The sequence below is a fragment of the Acomys minous genome (genome assembly GCF_964271855.1).
Source record: "Acomys minous genome assembly, chromosome: 13".
In the NCBI taxonomy this organism is placed as follows: domain Eukaryota; kingdom Metazoa; phylum Chordata; class Mammalia; order Rodentia; family Muridae; genus Acomys; species Acomys minous.
The window spans coordinates 40,278,632-40,298,295 of record NC_140495.1 but is presented as its reverse complement, the minus strand read 5'-3'; the positions used below and the strand labels follow the sequence as shown (position 1 = coordinate 40,298,295).

The 19,664-nt window shown below is 39.8% G+C and overlaps 1 protein-coding gene across 1 annotated transcript in view; it reads right to left on the bottom strand.

Annotated features, from left to right (window-relative positions):
- Nucleotides 1-19,664, bottom strand: part of IMPG1 (interphotoreceptor matrix proteoglycan 1) — a gene marked incomplete at its 5' end in the record, with an annotated part of 140,878 nt that overhangs the window by 71,593 nt on the left and 49,621 nt on the right. The window contains 5 exon segments of the mRNA XM_084754326.1: nucleotides 10,305-10,383; nucleotides 11,434-11,549; nucleotides 12,877-13,121; nucleotides 14,467-14,487; nucleotides 18,008-18,066. Coding sequence (XP_084610452.1) covers nucleotides 10,305-10,383; nucleotides 11,434-11,549; nucleotides 12,877-13,121; nucleotides 14,467-14,487; nucleotides 18,008-18,066 — 520 coding nt within the window.

Sequence of the window (19,664 nt, the reverse complement as noted above, 5' to 3'; positions counted from 1 at the left end):
ACCCAGCCTATTTCTGTGCCAGTACCATGCAGTTTTAATTACTGTTGCTCTATAGTATAGCTTGAGATGGGGTATGGAGATTCATCCTGAGGATCTTTTATTGTATAGGATTGTTTTAGCTATTCTGGTTTTTTTGTTTTTCCATGTTAAGTTGGGAACTGATCTTTCAATGTCTTTAAAATATTGTGTAGGTATTTTGATAGGGATTGCATTGAATCTGTAAATTGCTTTTGGTAATATGGCCATTTTTACTATGTTAAATCTCCAGATACATGAACCGGGGAGATCCTTCCATCTTCTGATGTCATTTTTCAATCTCTTTCTTCAGAGATTTGAAGTTTTTTTCAAACAAGTCCTTCACTTGCTTGGTTAGAGTTACTCCTAGATATTTTATATTGCTTGTGGCTATCATGAAGGGTGTAGTTTTCCTAATTTCTTCCTCTGCATGATTGCCATTTGTATATAGTAAGGCTACTGAGTTTTTTTGAGTTAATTTTGTATCGGGCAAATTTGCTGAAGGTGTTTATTGGCTGTACGAGTTCTCTGGTGGAATTTTGGGAGTCATTTATGAACACTATCATATCATCTGTAAATAGGGCTAATTTGACTTCCTCTTTCCCATTCGGATCCCCTTGATCTCCTTTTGTTGTCTTATTGCTCTGGCTAGAACTTCATTGTGTGGTCCCTGATTTTAGAGGAATTTCATTGATTATCTCTCCATTTAATGTAATGTTAGTTATTGGCTTGGTGTATATAGTTTTTATTATGTTTAGGTATGCGCCTTATATGCCTGATCTCTCCAAAACTTTAAACATTAAAGGGTGTTGGATTTTGTCAAATGCTTTTTCTGCATCTAAGGATATGATCACGTGGTTTTTTTTCTTTCAGTTTGTTTTTATGGTGGATTACATTGATGGATTTCTGTACATTAAACCATCCTGCATGCCTGAAATGAAGCCTACCTGGTCATGGTGAATGATGTCTTTGATATGTTCTTGTATTTGTTTTGTGAAAATTTTATTGAGTATTTTTCATCAGTGTTCATAAAAAATTGGTCTGAAATTCTCTTTTTTTGTTGGGTCTTTGTGTGGTTTAGTTATCAATATAGCTGTGGCCTCATAGAATGAATTTGGAAATGTTCCATCCATTTCTGTCTTCTAGAGTAGCTTGAAGAGTATCAGTATTGACTCTTCTTTGAAGGTCTGGTAGAATTCCGTGCTGAAATCATCTGGCCCTGGGCATTTTTTGGTTGGGAGACTATCAATGATTGCTTCTATTTCTATAGGAAAAATAGGACTATTTAATTTGTTTATCTGATCTTGATTCAATTTTGGCAAGTGGAATCGATCAAGAAAATTGTCCATTTCCCTTAGATTTTCAAATTTTGTGGCATATATGCCTTTAAAGTAGGATCGTTTGATTCTTTGTATTTCTTCAGTGTCTGTTGTTATGTCTCCCTTTGTCTTTCTGATTTTGTTGATTTGGATAGTATCTCTCTGCCTTTTAGTTAGTTTGGCTAACGGTTTGTCTATCTTGTTGATTTTCTCAAAGAACCAGCTCCTGGTTTTGTTGATTCTTTGAATTGTTCTCTTTCTTTCTAATTTACTGATTTTTAGCCCTGAGTTTGATTATTTCCAGACATTTACTTTTTTTGAGTGTTTCTGCTTTTTTTTTTCCTAGGGCTTCCAGATGTGTTGTTAAGTTGCTTATGTGGGATGTTTCCAATTTCTTTTTAAAGGCACTTAGTACTATGAATTTTCTTCTTAGCACCACTTTCAAAATGCCCCCAAAATTTGGGTATGTTGTTACTTCATTTTCATTGAATTTCAGGAAGTCCTTAATTTCTTTCTTTATTTCTTCCCTGACCCAGGTGTCATTACGTAGAGAATTGTTTAGTTTCCATGTGTGTGTAGGCCTTTTGTTATTTCTCTTGTTATTGAAGTCCATCCTTAGACCATGGTGATCTGATTGGATACAATGTATTATTTCAATCTTCTTGTATCTGTTGAAGCTTTCTTTGAGACGTACTATGTGATCAGTTTTCGAGAAGGTTCCATGGCGTGCTGAGAATAAGGTATAATCCTTTGTCTTTGGGTGAAAAGTTCTGTAAATATCTATTAGAGCCATTTAATTCATAACATTGGTTAATGATGTTATTTCTCGGCTTAGTTTCTGTTTCGATGACCTATCTTTCAGTGGAAGTGGGTGTTGAAGCCTCCCACTATTAAGGTGTGGAGACTGATGTGTGGTTTAAGTTTTGTTAATAGTTCTTTTACAAATGTAGGTGCCCTTGTATTTGGAACATAGATGTTCAGAATTGTGATGTCATTTTGGTTGATTTTACCTTTGATGAGTATGAAGTGTCCTTCCTCATCCCTTTTGATTAATTTTGGTTGAAAGTCTATTTTATTAGATATTAGAATGGCTACCCCAGCTTGCTCCTTGTGACCATTTGTTTGGAATATTTTTTCCTAGCCTTTTACCCTGAGGTAATGTCTGCCCATTTGGCTGAGGTGTGTTTCTTGAATGCAGAGGAATGTTGGATCTTGTTTAATCATCTATTCAGTTAGTTGTGTATTTTTATTGGATAATTGAGCCCATTGATGTTGAAAAATACTAATGACAAGTGACTGTTAAGTCCCTTAATTTTTGATGTTGGTTACAGTAGAGAGTTTTTGTGTTTGTGTTTTTGTGATGGCATAGTTATCTATTTCCTGTGTAGTTTTTGTTGTGGCTTATCCCTTTGGGGTGGAGTTTTCCTTCTAGTAACTTCTGTAAAGCTGGGTTTGTGGAAAGGAAATGTTTGTATTGTTTTTTCATGGAATAATTTGGTTTATTTTGGTGAATGGTTATTGATACTTTTGCTGGTTATCATAGTCTGGCCTGGCATCTGTGGTCTCTTAGGGTTTGTAGGACCTCTGCCCAGGCCCTAGTGGCTTTTATGGTCTCTGCTAAGAAGTTGGGTGTAATTCTGACAGGTTTGCCATTGTATGTTATTTGGCCTTTCTCTCTTGCCCCTTTTAATATTTTTTCTTTGTTCTGCATATTTTGTGTTTTTATTATTATGTGGCGGGAAGCTTTTCTTTTCTGGTCTATTCTATTTGGTGTTCTGTAAGCCTCTTGTATATTTATATGCATCTCCTTTAAATTGGGGAAATTTTCTTCTATGATTTTATTGAAGATATTTTCTGGGCCTTGGAGTCGAGTATCTTCTCTTTCCTCGATGCCTATTATCCTCAGATTTCTTCTTTTCATGGTGTCCTTGATTTCTTGGATGTTTTGTGTCAGGAATTTTTCAGATTTAGCATTTTCTTTGATGATTTCTTCGAGTTCTATGATTGTATCTTCCAGTCCTGAGATTTGTTCCTCCATTTCTTGAACTGCTGTGGAGTGGGTGGAGGTGTCCTAGGACAGATTCATTTGTTTCCCTGAGACTTCCCCAGTACTGGAGCTCCAGTGTTCCACCATCCTACACACTGCACCTGGGCTATAGAGGCCGACTGCAGTCCACAGTTGGGTTCTGTTCCAAAGTCTGGAGAATCAGTTCAGGACTTCCGTGGGCTGTTGTTTGACCCAGGGCCAGACCTGCCTGTGGTCTGCACTATGTGGGACCCCACTCACCTAGTGTTCTCCAGTTCTTGCAGTCTGTGGCTCCCTGTCTGTTCCCTGGTCTCAGTATGATAGAGCAGATATAGTCCATGATAGGTGCCGCCATCTTGGAACTTTATTTACCCAGCACTCTTATTTTTTTTTAATGGTTTTTGTTTGTTTGTTCTCTCCTGTGATTCTTCCATGAATAAGTAGGCTGGACATCCTTTTATTTCAGGAAGGTTTCCTAGTTAGGATTTCCATTTCTCTTTAAGTGTTGTCATTTCTATTCCCAGCTTGGCAGGTGATGAATGCTCACAAATCTATCTTTAATTGGCTACATAGAATATTTGCAAACTGGGCCCCTGCCTTCTTGCTTAATATTAATCAAAAGCCCAGTTATGAGATATAATTATTACTTAGAGATCATTGAATGAAAGCCAAGAAGTACACTCACTCCTTTAATTCTTCTGAAATCAGTCATTGAATTAGGCAGACAGTCAGAACCTTTCCCTCCAAACTACTATAGTGAAGTAAGCTTTGGCACGCATTTCAGATACCCAGAATAGGCTGTGTGGAGAACACATGAGGCCAGTTTTAAATGCTGGGGAGGTTGATGAGAACAGGCCATGGCTCATCACATTCAGACTGTCTCCTTGATAAGGACTCATAGGAGAAGACGGTTTCCACGCTGTAAATGTGCAGATATAAATGACATGATGGACTGTGTTTCTGCTCCCATCTCATATGGCTTGCTTAGAAGCAGGGCCAAGTACACAAACCTCCTCAAGCAAATTTACAGAACTTTGTGATGCCCATTTTCCCTTTTATTTGACATAGAGCCTTATACATCGCAGAGTGACTAAGATTCCTCTGTAGTTCCCACATTCAGTTATATTATGTGTTGGATATCAAACCTAGAGCTTTGTGTATGCTAGAGAAGCACACAAGCAACTGAGCCATATTTCAATATACATGATTTTCATTTGAATATGATTTTGTCTGCAGAGACATCTGACTTCTTTAAAGAGTTATTGAGATGAAGCTCAATGTAAAATCAACATAAAATCAAGCATTTTAACATGAATACTTAGTGGTACGCAGTACACCCACGGTGTACACTGAGTTTCAGCATATTACAACCTCAACAAAAGTGTTGTCTTTTCCATTTTTTCCTTTTGACTCTTTAAAATAAGACCTTAATGCATTGCACATGCTTTTCAGTCACCATGTGTTTTTAAAAAATGAAGTAGGATTTTAACAAACATGCAAAAGAATGTAAAGCAAGTTCAAGTACAAGAGTAGCTATAGAATACAAGGATAAATGCAAGGTGCTTTAGACAGGTGTGGTCTATGAAAGTCACATGCCAAAAATGACAAATAAACTAAAGGGGGAGACAAATCTGCTCATCAGTTAGGGAGTCACCCATGACTTTTGGAGTTGTGTTTGTTTCTGCAACATGTGGTTATGGGTAAAACCTGTGATGCCTAGCAGGTTTTCTGACAGAGTCAGAGAGTAGAAGTCTCGGTTATTTATAACCATGTACAGAATAGCAAAATAAAAAATACTTACAATTTTAGGGAAAAATAAATGTAAAGATAGATAATTTTGAAAGGTATTTGTTTTAGAATCAATGAAGCACAAGTTGGTTATTTGAAAAGATAAATAAGATTGACAAACTCTTGGCCAAACTAATGAAAGAGAGAGAGAGAGAGAGAGAGAGAGAGAGAGAGAGAGAGAGAGAGAGAGAGCCCAAATCAATAAAATTACAGATGGAAAAGAGAATATTAATATATAGTAATGGATTGCCTAAATCATTAGCTCTTCCTCTGAAAACATATATTTGTAACACATAACTGGAAAATCTAAAAGAGACAGATGAATTTCTAGATACATATAGCCTATCCAAATTAAATTGATCTATAGTAGCTGGTGATATTGCAGCAGTAGTAACTGTCACTGGAGGAATGTTTCAGTGGTTAAAAGCATGCGCCACTCTTGTAAAGGACCCAAGTTCAATCCCCAAGACATATGTTGGATGGTTCGAAAATACTTGTGACTTGAGCTCTAGGAGGATCCAAGCCTCTGAGCACACTCACATGCACACATGCAAATATACACTCAATTTAAAACAAACAAACCAACAAAAACCTTAAAAATACACCTGAGAGATGGCTAAGTGATTAAGAGTACCTGCCCTTCCACCCCCATAAAGCCAAAGCAACCCAAAGCAAAAATAATACTGGTGTATATGTTACTGTACATCATTTCAAATTATGATACAGAACCATTGTAGTCAAAACAGCTTTTTGGCACAGGCACATCAACCAGTGGAATAGATTAAAGGACTTAGGCACAAGGCCATGCAACTACAGCCCACTGGATATTTGACAAAATTATCAAAATAAGCATTAAAGAAAAGACAGCATCTTCAATGAATGGTTCTAGGAAAACTGGATTATCTATAGTTAGAAGAATGAAATACTTATTTCTCATCTTGAAGAAAACTCAACTTCAAATGGATCAAGGAACACATTTATGTCTGGATGTGGTATAGGAAAAAGTGTGAAACACATTTCTACCTATAGACAAAGGCAAGGACTTTCTGGATAGGACTCTGATTGCTAAGGGAAAAAAGTCCAAAAACATCAAATGGAATCTCATAAAATTGAAAAGCTTTTGTACAACAAAGGTAAGTATCAATCAAGTGAAGAGATAGCTTATTTATTTGAAAGAGGATTAGTATCTAGAATATGCAAAGAATTCAAAAAACTAAACATGAAGAAAACAACCCAATAGAATACTGGCCAAGTGAGAAAACATGGATTATTAAATAAAGATTTCAGTGCAGGCAAAAGATACCTTCCTCCACATTATTGATCAGGAAGGCCTCAGAGGCATCCAAGGCAACATAGACTTTTGATATTGCTCTTTGATATTGCACACTGTTACATTATGGTAAGATTCAATTGCTGAAGACCCTGCTTGCTTTGATACAGGACAGAGAGAAATCAACTTCAACCTACCAGAACAACCTTTCCCTGTGACTAGCTTACATAGTGCCAGGGGATGCTAGGCAGGCTTCCGAGAGAGGAAAGACGGTCTCAGCCATGGCACGCTATAAGCTATAATCCTGACCCCCTTGCACAATGCATCCACTGGTTCAAAAGTGATGACTACATGGTTACTGAAACACTTTCTGATCAGATATGAGGCCTGCTCAGCAGGAAGCATTTCATGCCTGCATCTACCTATACCTTGGCAAACATCTCATGCCTGGGAAGATTATATGCCCACCCCAGTGAGTCTGTTGTTCTGCTAAATGGTCATGCTGTGAACTTGCCTTTTAAATATTTATGTTTAAACTCATAGATATGTTGGCCAGAGAAGCTTCTTTCTGAGTGGGTAGTGGTTAATGCAGGGACTCATAACTGGTCAACGTGCTGGGGAGGAGTGGCTGTTGAGTGCTCAGCCCTAAATGGGACATCTGTATCAACTCCATCCCCAAAGCTCAGAGAACATCACAGAAGATAGGAAGAAAGAAAGAGCAGGATGCTGGGGAGGAGTGCTGGGAAATGCTGGCTTGTGGACATGTCTTGGCCATTGAGATAACTGTAGCCAGCTATGGTTACCTGTATAAGACCTTCAGAGGATTAAGCCAACAATATCTGCTAACATTTTAGCAGATAGAACTAATTGTAATCAGTAGGGTGCATAAAAAACAGAGGACATGAAGGTAGGAGGAGGATGTTTTGAAAAATCTTCATGGGGCACCAGAGTATGTGAGAAAGTCATATCCCACTCTCCACTCTACTGTGGAGAGTGTTCTGTCCATTGGCTAGATCTGGGTAGGGGTTTAAGGTTTACCGCCTGTATTGTCCTTGGCTGGTGCCTTAGTTTGAGTGTGGACCCTGGGCCCAAATCTGCCTATCATAATGTTCTACTTGTAGGTTTCTAGGACCCTCTGGATCCTTCTACTTTGCCATTCTCCCATGCTTCTCTCATCTAGAGTCCCAATAGAATGTCCTCCCCTCTGTCTCAGTTTCCTGGTAAGTGAAGGCTTTCGTGGGACATGCCCCTTGGGCTAATATGCAGATATAAGTGAGTATATACCATTTGAGTCTTCCTGCTTCTGGGTTAACTCACTCATTATGATCATTTCTAGCTCAATCCAGGGAGGGGAATAAGGGGAAAATGGGAGGGAGGGAAGAATGGGAGGATACAAGGGATGGGATAACCATTGAAATGTAACAAGAATAAATTAATAAAAAAAGGAAAAAAATTATCAATACTAAAAAAAAAAAAAAGAAAAATCTTAATGGGAGTGAAAGGGTGCACTTGGGTGTGGGTTTTTTTTTGTGTGTGCATGTGTGTGTGCATGTGTGTATGTGTGTGTGTGTGTGTGTGTGTGTGTGTATGAAATTATAAGATGACAAATAAAGGATTTTCTAGAAGTTATTATTATTTTTACCATGTGTATGTTGTGTTTGTATAAGTGCAGGCCTGTGTGTACCACAGAGTGTGGAGGTAAAGAGACAACTTCGGGAGTTAGTTCTAGGCCTTTCCTTCCATCTTGCTGTGGCCCGGCTTCTCTTATTGCTGTCTCTTCACATTCCGCACTAGCTGGCTAGTGAGCTTCAGCGTGGTTCTTATGTCCCCACCTTGCATCTCCCATGGGAGTGCTGGGAGTACACACATGAGCTATTGCATCCAACTTTCTGGGCGTTTTAGAGACTGAAATCAGGTTGGCAAGCTAGTGCAGCTGACATTTTCCCTTGCTGAGCTGTCCAATCAGACTGAAGATCACTTTTTTTTTTTTAAAGGCATCAGTCTACTCGCAGCAAATGCAGTGTACCCTGGAGAAAACTTGAATGATGGTCCTGATCCTGACCTTGTGCAAATCATTTCCTGTCTCTAGATTTGCTGTCTCATTTTGGAAGCACAGAGTTAAGCCTGGATTATCTCTGGAATTCTCCTTAGCTTTAGTGTTCCACGGTGTATTCTTGTGTGGGTACAGTTCAGCAAGTTGAAAGTGTAATAATGCATTTGTCATAGGCACATCATAATTTTTATTTGTCTACCTGAAATGCCAATTCTGATCTCATAATGGAAGAAAAGAATTCAAGGACAGCATTGGGCATTCCACCAAAGAGCAAGTCTGATTGTCTACAACCAACTCTCAGATGATTTTAAGGCCAAAATGATGGTTGATGTCCACTGCAGTTGATTATAAGTAGCCCAATATTCCTCAATACTTCTTCCATTGACAGTTAACACCTACGCTTTTAACTGCTTGACTCTCTGTAGCTGCTTAGACATCAGAAGGAGAGAAATGGTGCTGTTTCTGGGCCCACAAGTGATCAGAATACTGCCTCTTTTGACATGGCCGCACAACTGTGAGGAAGCCCCCAAGCCTCATGGAAAGGCTAATGTGCAGGTGAATGAATGGGGCCTCTAGCAAACAGTTCTGGCCAAGCATGGGTTTCCCAGCAATGTGTGCAAGTCTCTATGAAAATGGATCTTCAGGACCAGATGAACTCTGCCAGCTGGCACACATACAGCAGATTTGTCACCACTGACCACTGCCCAAATGTCAGATTTATAGGAAATAAGTGGCGATTTTTAGCTATTAACTTAAGTTCTGCAACAAATGACTGCTACGAAATGGACACTTTCTTGCCAGTAATCATCTAAACCAAATTCAATTTGTACAGCAAGCTCTGCTATCAAGACATATGCATTCCAGAAAAAAAAAAAAAAACCGAGATGAGATTACTTACCTACCTGTTGCATATAATTTATGAGGAAATTAACACCGAGGAAATATTTTGTAAGGAGTTCTAACTAAAGCACCAACAAAACTCCGAGAAAACCCAACCATCACACAGCTTCAGAAACACTCATTTTGAGAAGTGCAGTGAGAGCTGATCAGCCTCAGATCCCCAGACTTCTGTTTCTTAAAGGATATTTTTACCAGGCAACCTATAGAGTCGGAAGGGGCGTTGCCACGTATTGGAGGCCAGCCTCTTTACATATTGCTAACTAAAGTTGTAAAGTAAGAAGTTGTCTCTAAGAAAACAGAAATAGGTACAAATTAAAAATAAACATAAAAGAAGAAAAAGAGTGTCACTCAAGAGGGCTCCAGTGGTTAGCGATTTTCTTATGGGTAGCTCATACTAAAAAGCTCTCAGGTGAGAGCAGCTCACGTCTGAAATCCCAGCATTCAGGAGACTGGCAGAAAGACTGGGCCTGTCTGAGTTACACAAGGAAATTCTGCCTCAAAAAATAAAACACAAGAAAAACAGTTAAAAGAGCACAGACAGCCTGCTAGTCACATGCAGGGATAATCTGCTGAAGTAAAAGTTGGTTCCACTCATAACCCTAGGACATGGATTTGGGCCTCGCGGTCTCCTCCGTGCCAGTTTCCAACCCTGAGAGGGATTAATTAGTGCAGCTTTAGCTTCAGCGTCTCTCACCACACCCAGGAAGGGCTGGCAGGATTCCCCAGGGGACTGGTGACTAGAGCTCAGGGAAAGATACTGGATTGGAAGGGATCATGGTCCTCAACCAGTCTGCCAGTGCATTCTCCTCTGCTGGTGATGCTGGCGAGATAAACCTTCCCAGGGTAGTGAAGGCATTGTCAGGAGTTTGAGGAGGAACATCGACGGGTCCTCAGAGAATGATGTCATCAAACATAGGATGGGAAGAAACTCACCGGGCAGGGCAGGTCCACCTCTGTCCTCTGCCTCAAGCCTTGCATCACTGAAAGAGAGTTCTGGACTCCGGGTGGCATCCTAAAGAGTGAATGTAGGAAGATAGATGTTGCGGACAGATGTTCCTCTGTGCGCGAGGAGGGCTGTACTTACATTTTAATCCTGCTATTTAAATTTTAGCGAAGAATTCTGTTGTTAGCATGGCTTTTCTATGGAGGAGGAGCCTGGAACCATCTCCAGAAAGGACAACAGGGCCCGGCCTGGCAATTTGTCTACTTCCTGATCTCTTGTTTCTTGGCTGGTCTTGCTAGATAGGACTAACTAATGACTGAAATGCTTTGGATTGTGCCAGTCATGTTTCTTTTATTACAAGAGAGCATGGAGGTTACTCAGAATTCCCATTTATGAACACTCCAGTGAAAACTTGTAGAACACCGAAGTTGACCCAGCTTTAAGTTAAATACAATAATTACTATTTCGTCCATTCCTTATAGTTTCTAAGACATTAATTTGCATTTACCACCTCCCATAAATAAAAATTTAGGTAAGCTCTTAGGAATTAAAATTAAAGTTTTACAGATATTTCTGAAAATCAAATTAAGTATTATAATTTGTTTTAATATTCATTTTAGCTCATTAAAATGTGTTTCATCTAGCTGGATAAAGCACTGGCCAGTTTTATCAGCAGTAAAAATCACTCTCCACCAAAGTTGGTGGTCTGAGTGCAATTACCAAAACCCACACAGTAGAACCAATTTCTGCGAATGGTCCTCTGGCACTATACGTATGCTGTGCCATGCCTGTATCTTCTCTTCCTCTTCAAATAAATGAATGAATGTATACAATTAAAATAAAACTAAAACAAAATTTAAAAGTATTGAACATGGAATACAATCTGACTCAAAGTGGAACAAATAGCTAACTAAAGCCAACGAAACTGGGTCTTCGAATATTTGAAATTCAATTTGAATTAATTTTTGTTAACACAGTTTTGTAAGTGGGTTCCCAATTATAGCCTTAAAAATATAAAATATTTATATTTACCATTTTAAAGAATATTTTTCTACTCAGTCTATAAAACTTATTATTTTGTTAGAGTGTTTTAAACAGAAAGACAAGAAGCTTGCTTACCAGAGTGACATCAGCAAAGGGTGTTGGCAGCCTTGATTGGGTGACAGGCTTGGAGACTGACAAGACTCCAGTGATTTCTTGGGTGAAAAAAAAAATCACAAGGTTAAAATAAAATTTTCATTTATGATTTAGGCCATAAAATAGTTAAGGTACTAAAGTGAGTTAATAGTGAATTCTTAAGGAGTTTTACTAGAAATAATTAAGAAATTGGAATTACAGATTAATATTAGGTCATTAATCTGGGTGATGCACTGAAGGGCAGATACAGGGTTGCATCTTGCATGCTTATGTGTTGGGAATTGCAAAGAACAGGATGAAATGGTAGGGGAGGCTGTTAATGGGTACAGCAATCAGTGTAACTAGACAGAAGGACTAAGTACTAGAATTACATCGCTCAGTTGGGTGATTATAGTTAATGATAATGTATTGTCTACTTCATAATTGTTAGAAGAGAAGTTTTGAATGCTCCCATGACAAAGAAATGATACAGAATAGCGATAAATATAATAATTCTACTGTATTGATCATTATGTGGTTATACACATGAATCCGGTCATAACATTATATCTCATGGATGTGCATAATTATTATGCGTCAATTAAATAATAATAAAGATTACAAAAGAATAGTAGTTTAGAGATTTTGGGGGTGCCCAGACTTCCTGTATAGCTTTGGAATCAAGTATTGAGTCTGGATGGCTAATCCAGAGAGGATTAAAAATACGACTTAGCTGGCAAAGGCAGAAATGGTTAGTGTCCTCACTATGATGTAGGAGAATCTGTGGAAGCCAACTCCATCCTCCATCCTGGTTCTCAGAACACCCCAGAAAGTTCAAGAAAAACACAAACCCAAAGTAACAGATGGTCTCAGAGACGAGTCTGAAGTTGTTCTCTTCTTCCTTCAAAGGCTCCATAACCTCCCTCCACGTTTCCAGAGAGAGAGTGATTTGTTGTTTGAAATCAACTAACAGAACTATCAGAGGAGGACAGTTTCATGCCATGTCATGGTGAAACGGAATTTCCACTGCCTATCTATTGTGCCATCTCCTGTGCCTGCAAGTTTCAGGCTCCTGGGTTCCCTGCAGCATCCTCTAATAGTCCCAAGCATGTCACAGATTATCTTCCTTGGACCCCACTGAAGGTCGACTTACACAGTTTGCTTCAATGGTTCCTAACTCTGCTCTCTGGAGTGGGTTGTATTCATAACCAACCCATTGGATTCTGCAAGACTTATCTTTGGTGCAAAATGATCACCAAGGGCTGAGTACATGAAACGCAGGAGGGAGTGAGGAGATACAGAAATAGAACCACACACGATGTGCCTGTCATACTAATGATACCTTTACGGGCCCCAAGTTAAAATGACAGTCTACCATATAGTCACAAGCAAATGCTTCTCTGTCGGAATTAGGTTAAACCCAGAAATACGGCATCCACAACTGACCATCAGTGAACTGAACTGTCCCCATATCCAAGGAAAGGTCTCCATCTAGCAGCTGTAGGATGAGTTTTTTGAGGTCGGCAGTTGTGAGGTAGGATTCTGGTTGCTTGTCTGCTATGGTTCCATGATGGATCCTTTCACTTTCAATTTTGTTGGAATCAAGAGGCAGCAAGTCACCGTCAGGGCTTGTTGCTTCTGTATGGTCTCTCTTAAAGACGGCCATAAGATGTATTTCTGTGGAGCTTGAGCTGTGGAGAGGAGAGAACATGTTCTATCCAAAGACACTGTTACGAGCCTAGACTGTCTCTGTGTTGCTATGAGTCTTCAGGACAATTTATCCCCTTTTTCTGATAGGCTCTTAAAGAAGAATATCCAACTATTTAGTACATTTCAATATTTACCAGAAAGTTAACAAATAGAAAAATATTGACAATTTGTTTTAAAGTCAAATGTCAGTCTGGGGATGAAGTCTAGTTTGAAGAAGGACAGAGAACTGGGCCCGTCCATACACATTTGTGTTAAAAAGCTTTAATTGTTCATTGCTAATTGATCAATGTTTTTGATAGTCTTAAAAGTCATGTAGTGCCAGTCAGAAAAAGGGAGGGGTTGGTGCTTTTTTCTACAATACACCTCCTTTAAGGTCTACGGAGTAGCATGCAGCATGCAGTGGTGGCACACAATAGGCAGTATATGCCATAACCAAGCAGATCTTCAGTTCTTAAGGCCTTTCTTTCTTCCATTATTTCCCACAAAGTCTTTTTTTTTTAAAAAAATGAAAATCCTTTAAGTGAGACAGAGCAAGGAAGTAAAATAACAAAAGGTGTGAGAAAAGGGAAGCAAAGCAGCACACAGCACATGATTAACTGTACCCACTACTGTATTTATTAGTGCAATCTCTTTCAGCATGCATACCCCAAACGAGATTCTTTACAGCTCCGTCCTTGAGAATCAAGTGCTACCTTTTGTTTCAAGCCATAAATCTACACGGAGGGAAGCAGCAATGTTTGTACAGGCCCCAGGAACTGATAATGTGTATTCTTGGCAGTCCTTCAGACGATATAATCAGTCAGAGGCTACAGTTCATTATTTCACTAGTCAATTGCAGGAGCCAAAGCCAGTTTCTCCTTATTGAGCTCTCCCAGGTATAGTGGGTCCTTTCCCCCTCCTCAAAGTGACCTTGGGGCTGAGGAACAAATTAGTTTCTCTCCTTCATTCTAGACTTCAGTTGGTAGCACTCATGAGTTTGCACCCAGTCAGCCAATCTCCCATTGCAAATGTATAAGACATAGCTAAATCATGCTGCTTGCATAACACAGCTGTAGTCTCATGTTTTTTCTACTGAGAACTTCAAGTAGTTTTTTTTTTATAGAATACTTTTCAGAGGGTCAAGTCAATGCTTCTCTATTAATATCCCACGGTGATTTGCTAGAGATTAAAAAAATTACCAAACGATTATTATCCATTTAAACCAAACTACTATAAAACAATTGGCTTATTCAAGAGATTACATGTGAAAATTATTTCAAAACCCTGCTTATACATTAGCAAAGGGAAGCACATCATATTTCAAAACATAAATACAATAAAAATTACCCGTCGTCTTCTTTCTTTGGTCTCCATTTCACCACATATCATGAAAACATGCGAGGGAGAAACAATTTTGATGAGATTTATTGAATCTGTCAGTGGATAATTTTATACACAGAAGTGCTTTTACATTGTACCACACATTTGTCCAGAGCATCTTAGAAACATCAGATTTTTGTACAGAACTTTTAAGAATCACGATTCTCAGAATGTATACCTTACTATGTACAGTTTCTGATCAGGACTTGAGCCTTAGTTCAAAGATGTCTGTGCATTTATGATCTCTTTAAACTTGATTTTCTCAAAGAAGCTGCAAATCTATGTTGCTATATGTCTTATATTTGGGTAGCTGTTGCCATGATGCTTTAAAAAAGTATTTTGCAAACAGAGTCTTTCCCTCCTGAATGTCATTAAGGGATTTCATTTATCCTCAGAGGTGCATGATCTCTGAGACCGATCCTTAGAACCAGTGTTTTGCTGTTTTCTCTTTGAATTGCTTTATTCAATTGAGGGATTGGTTCCACTCACAATAGAAACTTGCAAGGAAAACAACACCTGTGTTGCTGAGTGCATGATGCATGCCCAGCAGTTTATGTATATTTTCATTTAATGTTTACAACAACAGAATCCTCATCCCACAGGAGCTAACAAAGGCACATGGAGACCCAGTTGGGACCATCAGAGGTGAGATTGGAACTTTGGGTTCTCTCTCTTCAACCTTGGTTTCACTTTGTCACCCCACCCAGTGGTGTGTGTCTGAGAAAGACAATTTGGTTACCAGAATTACAGGCACATTTTAGAAATTAGTTTAGAAGCTGTGTTCAGTGTTTCCCCCACATATTTCAAATGAAAGCTGCTGCAGAAGGCAGTCCATCTATATATGATGGCAGTAGTGTCATTGGTATTTCAAATTCATTTCATTCTTATCTTCTGATAAAACATGACCACAGTGGACATGCTACAGACTGGCTCCCATGTTTCCGCTGTGCTGACAGAGAACCTGCTGTCTTTCTAACTGGCATTGCTCTGTGAGGAGAGAGTGCCTCTCTACCAGATAGCCTTTCAGGGCCTGCCTCTGGCTACTTTGTATTTTGTAACTCATGAAGCTGAGGACAGCAACTGTGCTTCCTGGGCCAAAACCTTATTTTTGTCAATTAAAAATTATTTGTGTTGATATATGCTTGCATAAGCAAATGAAAATCTTAAAGAACTAATGATGCGTATTCAGCAACGCCTCTCTGTGGTCTTTCCCCTTCTCACATGGCTTCACCGCCTCCAAGAAACTACTCATATGTTTTCTGTCACTGTAGATGAGTTTGTGTTTTCTGGAATTTAATATAAATAGAACATAATGCACTTTTGTCTAGTCTTTTATTCAGCACAGTTATTTTTGAGGTACATTCCTGTTGTCACATGTCAAAAACATTTATTATTATTATTATTATTATTATTATTATTGTTGTTGTTGTTGTTGTTGTGAATAAAAGTGCCTATACTTCTGTTAACAGGCAGTTAACTTGTTTCCATGTTTGCCTATTAAAGATAAAGATGCTATGGACATTTATGCAGCAGGCTGAAGGAGTACACTCTATTTCTAGAAATAGAAATATACTAGATTGAAGGATTAGCAATAGTTTCCCTCACTTGCTCTAAGGGATGGAGCAGTACTCAAAGTGGTGCTTTAAGTGTTAATCCTTAAAATTGTGTTAACCATGGAGTCCTAACTACTTTCCAGTCTGTGTTGAACCAGACCAGGCTGCTCATATCAAGCTGTTTGTGAAGTTACTATAAGCTTTTCTACTAATGAGACCAAAGGAAGGCGATGCCTGTGACTGATGATGGGCTGAGTCATCTGTGGGCATCTGGACCCACAACACAAGTAGTTTCTTTCATAGTAAGTTTATTCCACAATATCCTTAGCGTTGGTGTCAGTGGCCACATATTTGTGCTTCTCACAAGCACATCCTTGATTGAACTCACGGACCCACATACTTTGCAGTGGACCGAAGTCCTCTTGACCAAAGGAAAATAATTGGCAAAGTGTGACCGAACTTATTCTTGAAGCATTTTGGGCAGAAACAGCAATATATCCTTCCAGAGACACATGAGAGAGATTCAGTTTCCAGGCATGTCCCTTTAAAAGTTTTACCTTGGAAAATTTTATTGCCTAACACTGTGATTTTCCTCTGAGGTTGATTTTTTTTTTTTACAATTAGATTTTTATTTGTGGAATGGAGGCGATAACATGCATTTAATCATTCACCAGGAGAAGCGTTTCCATCATTTCCTGAAGCTGTAGATTAAAAAATTTGTTCTTTCACTGTAGTGCTTTATTCAGAGGACCTCGCCATCTATGCAAAAAATACGTGCCTATCGCTTCTGATCATCCTCTCATCCGTCTGACTTCGAGTCCAGTACTGCAGAGAGGCTTCTTGACACAGAGCAAAGCGAGTTTGCTCCGGTAAATATTAGAACTTTCATCTTTTATCATGCCGTCTTTCCAATATTTTCCTTCTTTGGAGTGATCCAAATCAGAGAGGCCTGACAGCCCTGGGCAACCCAGCTGGCTGTGGCGCCTAAGCCCTTTTTCTCCAGCTGTTCACACCAAGGTGTCCTGCTGCTCCCAGGCCAGGCGGTGACGGAGCCAGGAGGACTCTCACAAGGTTTACTTCTCTCGAGTCACCTCCTACCTCTCCAGGCCTGGCCGTTCAATCCCATTTCTACCAGCACTGCTATGCACCCTGCCTGTAGATGTTTGAAATGAGGGGAACTTAAAAAACGAAACAAAAATTTCTTGTTGAAATCCGGGAACTTGTATCAGAGCGCTCTGAGTAGGATGGCCACAGACCTGCGTCTGCTGGAGTGTCATCCCAACCCTGCTTTACTGTGGCATCACCTTAGCATTTCAAATGTTAAGCCCCTACTTTTTGAGTCATACAGCATTACTTTAGCCCACACAGTAGATGACATGAGTGTGTGTGTGTGTGTGTGTGTGTGTGTGTGTGTGTGTGTGTTTTGTGAAGTCTTGCTTTTGTCCCTGTGCACCCCATTCATTCAATCCCTCCACCCATAAGGGCCATTCCCCCCCCACTCCCCGGTAAAATCAGACCTACCTGTGTCTCTTGGCTAACATGATTTATGCCAACTGGGATGAGATTTAGCCTTGGAGAGAACATGAGGCAACCCGATACCGAGGCGATTAATTGCTACAGTGTTTTGATCTGCCTTTACTGAGGCGGTTTCCAGACTTGCTAATGATGTTGCCCAGGACGGCAGACAGATCCCCTGTAGAGGGCGGTATTTCCAGTTCTTTGAGCGGCATTGCAGATCCTGTGCTGTACCCCACACAGCAAGGTTTCCTGTTCTAACTAGAGCACCGTTATCTCAAAAGTATTCCCGCTGTCGGACCAGACTGAGTTAAACAACTGAGAGAGAAAAGACCTTCTAATCCTCTGGACATCACTTTTAATGGAGGCTGGGAAAGAAGTGATTTTTAAATTTGTTGTTTTCAATTTAAAGCCGAGAACAGTCTGGTTCTTTGACTCACCCAAATCCGACCACATGGATCTCTCTGAATCCTGGAAGTTTCTTAAGTATCTTTTGCAGCTGTAAAAAGAAAGAAATGATGAAGTGTTCTTTGGTCGTACTGACTCATATCTTAACAAACAAGCAACAAACAAAGCCTCTAAACACCTTTGATGAGTCAGTTAGGGGCATTTGAAACAGAAAGCTGAAACAACAAAACATGTCAAATACTCTGAAGCCTAGAGAGTATTTTCTATTAGCTTTAAAGCCATACGCGAGTGGTTCTGAGATGCTTCCAATAGTGATTTTTACATACATAAAATATGAAATAACTTTGAGATAGTGTTTGGCAGGCACCTTTTTAACTGTAGCCTTTTCACTTACATAGAGTAACATACCTTTTTAAATATAGCTAATAATAAGCTAATGATGTTTCCTGAATTGAATTAGAGGATTTTGAAAATACAACACTGAAAATAGGTTTGTTTGTTTATTTGTTTATTTGTTTGTTTATTTATTTATTTATTTATTCATTTTACGTTCTGATTGCAGCTCTCACCTCCTCTCCTCCCAGTCCCATCCTTACCCCCTTTTCTCCCTTCCTCCCCGTCCTCCCCAGAGAAGGGGAGGCTCTCCATGGGTACCAACCCAGCCTGGCAACGTATGTTGCAGAAGGACCAAGCACGTCCTTTCCCACTGAGGCCAGACACGGCAGCCTAGCTAGGGGAAAGGGATCCAAAGCCAGGCAACAGAATCAGAGACAGGCCCCATTCTAATCATTATGTTACAGGTTTACCATGCTGCACATCTGCTACATGTACGTAGAGGGCCTAGGTCCAGATCTTGCATGCTCTTTTGTTGGTGGTTCAGTCTCTGTTCGGCTTCCATGAGCCCCGGGTTACTTAAGTCTTTTTGTGGTGTGGTATCTTTGACACCTCGGGGTCCCTCAATCCTTTCCCCCGCTATTCCACATGACTCCGCTAGGTCTGCCTAATGTTTAGCTGTGGGCCTCTGCATCTGTTTCCATCAGCTGCTGGATAAAGCCTCTCAGAAGACAGTTATGCTAAGCTACTGTCTACAAGTATAGAGGAATATCATTAATACTGTCAGGGATTGGCTTTCTCACATGGGATGGATTTCAAGTTTGACCAATCTTTGGTTGGCCATTCCCTTAATTTCTGCTCCATCTTTATCCTTGCACATCTTGTAGGCAAGACAAATTTTGGTTTGAAGGGTCTGTGGGTGGTTTGCTGTTCCCCTTCCTCCACTAGAAGTCCCACCTGGCTACAGGAGGTGGCCACTTCAGGCTCCATATCCTCTGCCACTAGGAGTATCAGTTAGGATCACCCCCATAGACTGCCAGAAGCCTCCTCCATCTTGGTTCTCTGGCCCATCCTAGAGATGCGCCCCCCCCCCAAAGATTTCTATTTTCTCTCCCTGCCCTCCCTACATCTATCCTCACACTTGATGTCTTACCCCCATTTTTCTCCCCATCCCCTGTCTCATCCTGATGGGCTGCTTCCCCTTCCTCTGTGTGCATGAAGGGCCTCCCCATGAAGGGGAAGTGATCAAATTGGTTTGTTTGCTTAGAAAATCATTTCCAGCACTTTACTCTGAGGTAGTGTCTATCTTTGTTGCTGAGGTGTCTTTTTTTTTTTTTTTTTTGAGGCGTGTTTCTT